We start from the raw sequence: 2735 nt of genomic DNA on the forward strand, positions 1-2735 counted from the left end.
GAACAGAGTGCAAAAAGTGAAAGCTGTGCAAGCAACGCGAACATCGCGAACAGATCTCAGGTTTGTTCTTTTTCACACTCTAAAACTTCTAAAATCTTCTTGTACTTTATTTTCTATCCTATATTTTTAGACTCGAGCGATATTTTTATTCTCTATCCTATAGCCGCTATAGGATAGAGAATAAAGTACAAGAAGATTTTAGAAGTATAGCAAATTAACACGCATAAAAAATTAATCGTACAACATATTATGTAATAATGTGTAAATGCAGACAAATCCTCTATTTTTTCTGTAAATAAACAATTTGAAGCAACATTTTACCATTATGAATTCAAATGTTGGACGGAAAAAACTATAAAAACAATATTTTCTTAGGAAAAAATGGAAAAATCGAGTTTTTTTCCATTTTTGGGGGAAAAATGGAAAAGAACTGAGTATTTTTCAATTTTTTGGGAAAAAATGGAAAAGAACTGAGTTTTTTTCCTCGATTTTATTTTTCCGGAAAATTAAGAACACTATTATAGAGCATTTTTCTAATTTTTCCGTATTTTTCGAAAAAAACCGGGAAAAACCGGGTGTTTTTCCTCGATTTTATTTTTCTGGAAAATTAAGAACACTAGTGATAAGTGTAAACGTGTGCAAGTATTTATCAAAATTTGATGAAAGATCCCTATTTCTGCATATGTTTTTCGATATATTATACAGGGTGTCAGATTCGATATGGACGACCCCAAAGATTATAGTAGATTGGGTTAACCTGAGAAGAAAAGTTATATAAAATTTTACAAAATCGTAATTATTATCGCCTAATTCAGAAAAACGTCTGAGCGAATAAGTGCACGGAGGAGCGGAAGGCCGGACTCGGCAGCATGCAAAATGTGTGTTTGTTGACATCTCTAGCGAACACGTTCGCCCGCTCACCGCTCCCCGCTCCCCGCTCGCCTCCGTCTCTCATCGATCGATGCGTGACTCCACCTCTCGCTATCGATTTTTGAGAGATGTCAACAAACACACCATTTTGCATGCTGCCGAGTCCGGCCTTATTGGCTCAGACGTTTTTCTGAATTAGGCGATAATAATTACGATTTTGTAAAATTTTATATAACTTTTCTTCTCAGTTTAACCCAATCTACTATAATCTTTGGGGTCGTCCATATCGAATCTGACACCCTGTATGTATACGCATAATTCCAGCATTCCAAGTTTTATCCAGATTTTGTCACATAATTCTCTAAATATTTCCCTATTGAAGTATACACGGCTACACGTTTACATATGTCACGTACTCGGATATTCGTTTACGTGTTCACGGATTCACGTAAATGAAGATTCTTTAAATAAATGTACACGGGTCAAAACACCGATAAGTTAAATACACAGTTTACACAAGTAGTCTAGTACAAGTGTACTAGGGAACTCTAGTATCGATAAACATATTGTAAAATGTATTACGATTAATATTCTTCATTATAAAGAAGTCTAATGTGACAGTTAGTTATACATGTATGTGTAACAGCTTATTCATATCGTTTTGTACACAGATTGGAGACACATTACAAGAGGCATCAATAACCAAAAACAGAATTCATACCTGTTTAATCCACACGCGTAACTGTACATAAGTACTGCGTTTTCATTGAACTTTACACAAAGAAACTTATAGATTAACATATACAGCATTTTGCAACGCAAGGCGAACGTTATATCGAAATCTGTTGTTGAATCCAGGGTGTGTATTTGGCCACATCAACATAAACGAAGTATTTCAGTAGACCGCAGAACGAAGTTTCATTGATTAGAGATCGCGAAACAACACCACGCAACTCATAACTGTTTGTAATATTGTTTACAAGTATCAGCCCGTTTCCAGCGTCACCGCGACAAGGACCCAGTCCATCTTGCGAACCAGCGCAAAAGGTGTTATCCGATATCGTGAAAATGAATCTAGAATCCGTCCAGAGACAGATCTCCTGCAATTTGTGGAACAAACTTCAACTGGAGGCTTGTAATCAATTTGACAAATACATTTGTCACAGATATATGTAATGAATAGTAATTTTATAATAGCAATTACCTACTTACTTGACTCACTATCGTCGCCCTCACCATCCGCTGATCGTCAAGATCACGACGATTACAGTTGTCGTTAGCCCATCCTACAACATATCCCGTCCTACTAACGACGTCTTCAAGTTTACTTGAACCGGACCATAGGCAAATAGGCCTGATGAGAGGAGTGAACTCGACGACGTTCTTGAGGGTCACATCCGTGAGATCGGAATCCGCTTTGAGATAGTGAACATAATCGGGGTGAATCACGTAGCTCGCAACTTTCCGATTGGCAGATCTATCTGCGCGCAATGGGTTCAAGTTAAATCGCCCTAGAACCACTTCCAACATGTCGATGGGTACTGTTTCGTTACTGATAGTTACGTGCAGTTTCATACAGTACCCCGCTGTAAAAAGGACATACGTATGACTTATATTTAGTAACGATCCAAACTTTCTATCCGGAGGCATCCTGTACGCCCTACCAATGTTACATACTTCAAATGTGATACTCTGGAATTTAATTAAATCGCTTAATTTAGTATGACATAAAATACCTATGTATGCATAAAAACATTTATATTGATACAGCGCCCAAATAATACTTTTTATATACATACCCAGTGAGAAATGATTCGTCGATCGACGTCGAGACCACGTCGAATCGACATCGACACCGTCGAATT

General features: G+C 37.2%; 1 protein-coding gene across 2 annotated transcripts; it reads right to left on the reverse strand.

Annotated features, from left to right (window-relative positions):
• Positions 1–1504: 1504 nt before the first annotated feature.
• Positions 1505–2527, reverse strand: LOC105566408 (serine protease gd-like). Of its 2 annotated transcripts, none has more exons than XM_012020400.1 (2): positions 2083–2527; positions 1505–1970 (listed from the first exon to the last, which is right to left on the reverse strand). In XM_012020400.1, exons 1-2 carry the CDS (start codon positions 2518–2520, stop codon positions 1701–1703), a joined length of 708 nt encoding a protein of 235 aa, XP_011875790.1. In that variant the 5' UTR covers positions 2521–2527; the 3' UTR covers positions 1505–1700. The 2 variants fall into 2 exon arrangements, with proteins under 2 accessions (XP_011875790.1, XP_011875781.1); XM_012020391.1 differs by having other exon boundaries at positions 1505–1989; positions 2075–2527.
• Between the last annotated feature and the right edge of the window lie 208 nt (positions 2528–2735).

This window comes from Vollenhovia emeryi, unplaced genomic scaffold, assembly GCF_000949405.1.
Source record: "Vollenhovia emeryi isolate VEMERY1.0 unplaced genomic scaffold, V.emery_V1.0 DF943234.1, whole genome shotgun sequence".
Taxonomy (NCBI): domain Eukaryota; kingdom Metazoa; phylum Arthropoda; class Insecta; order Hymenoptera; family Formicidae; genus Vollenhovia; species Vollenhovia emeryi.

Coding starts and splice junctions, on each gene's coding strand:
- LOC105566408 (XM_012020391.1), bottom strand. CDS start 2,520: ATGCCTCCGGATAGAAAGTTTGGATCGTTACTAAATATAAGTCATACG. Junction 1,990..2,074: donor ATAGTGAGTCAAGTAAGTAG/GTAATTGCTATT, acceptor CTCCAGTTGAAG/TTTGTTCCACAAATTGCAGG.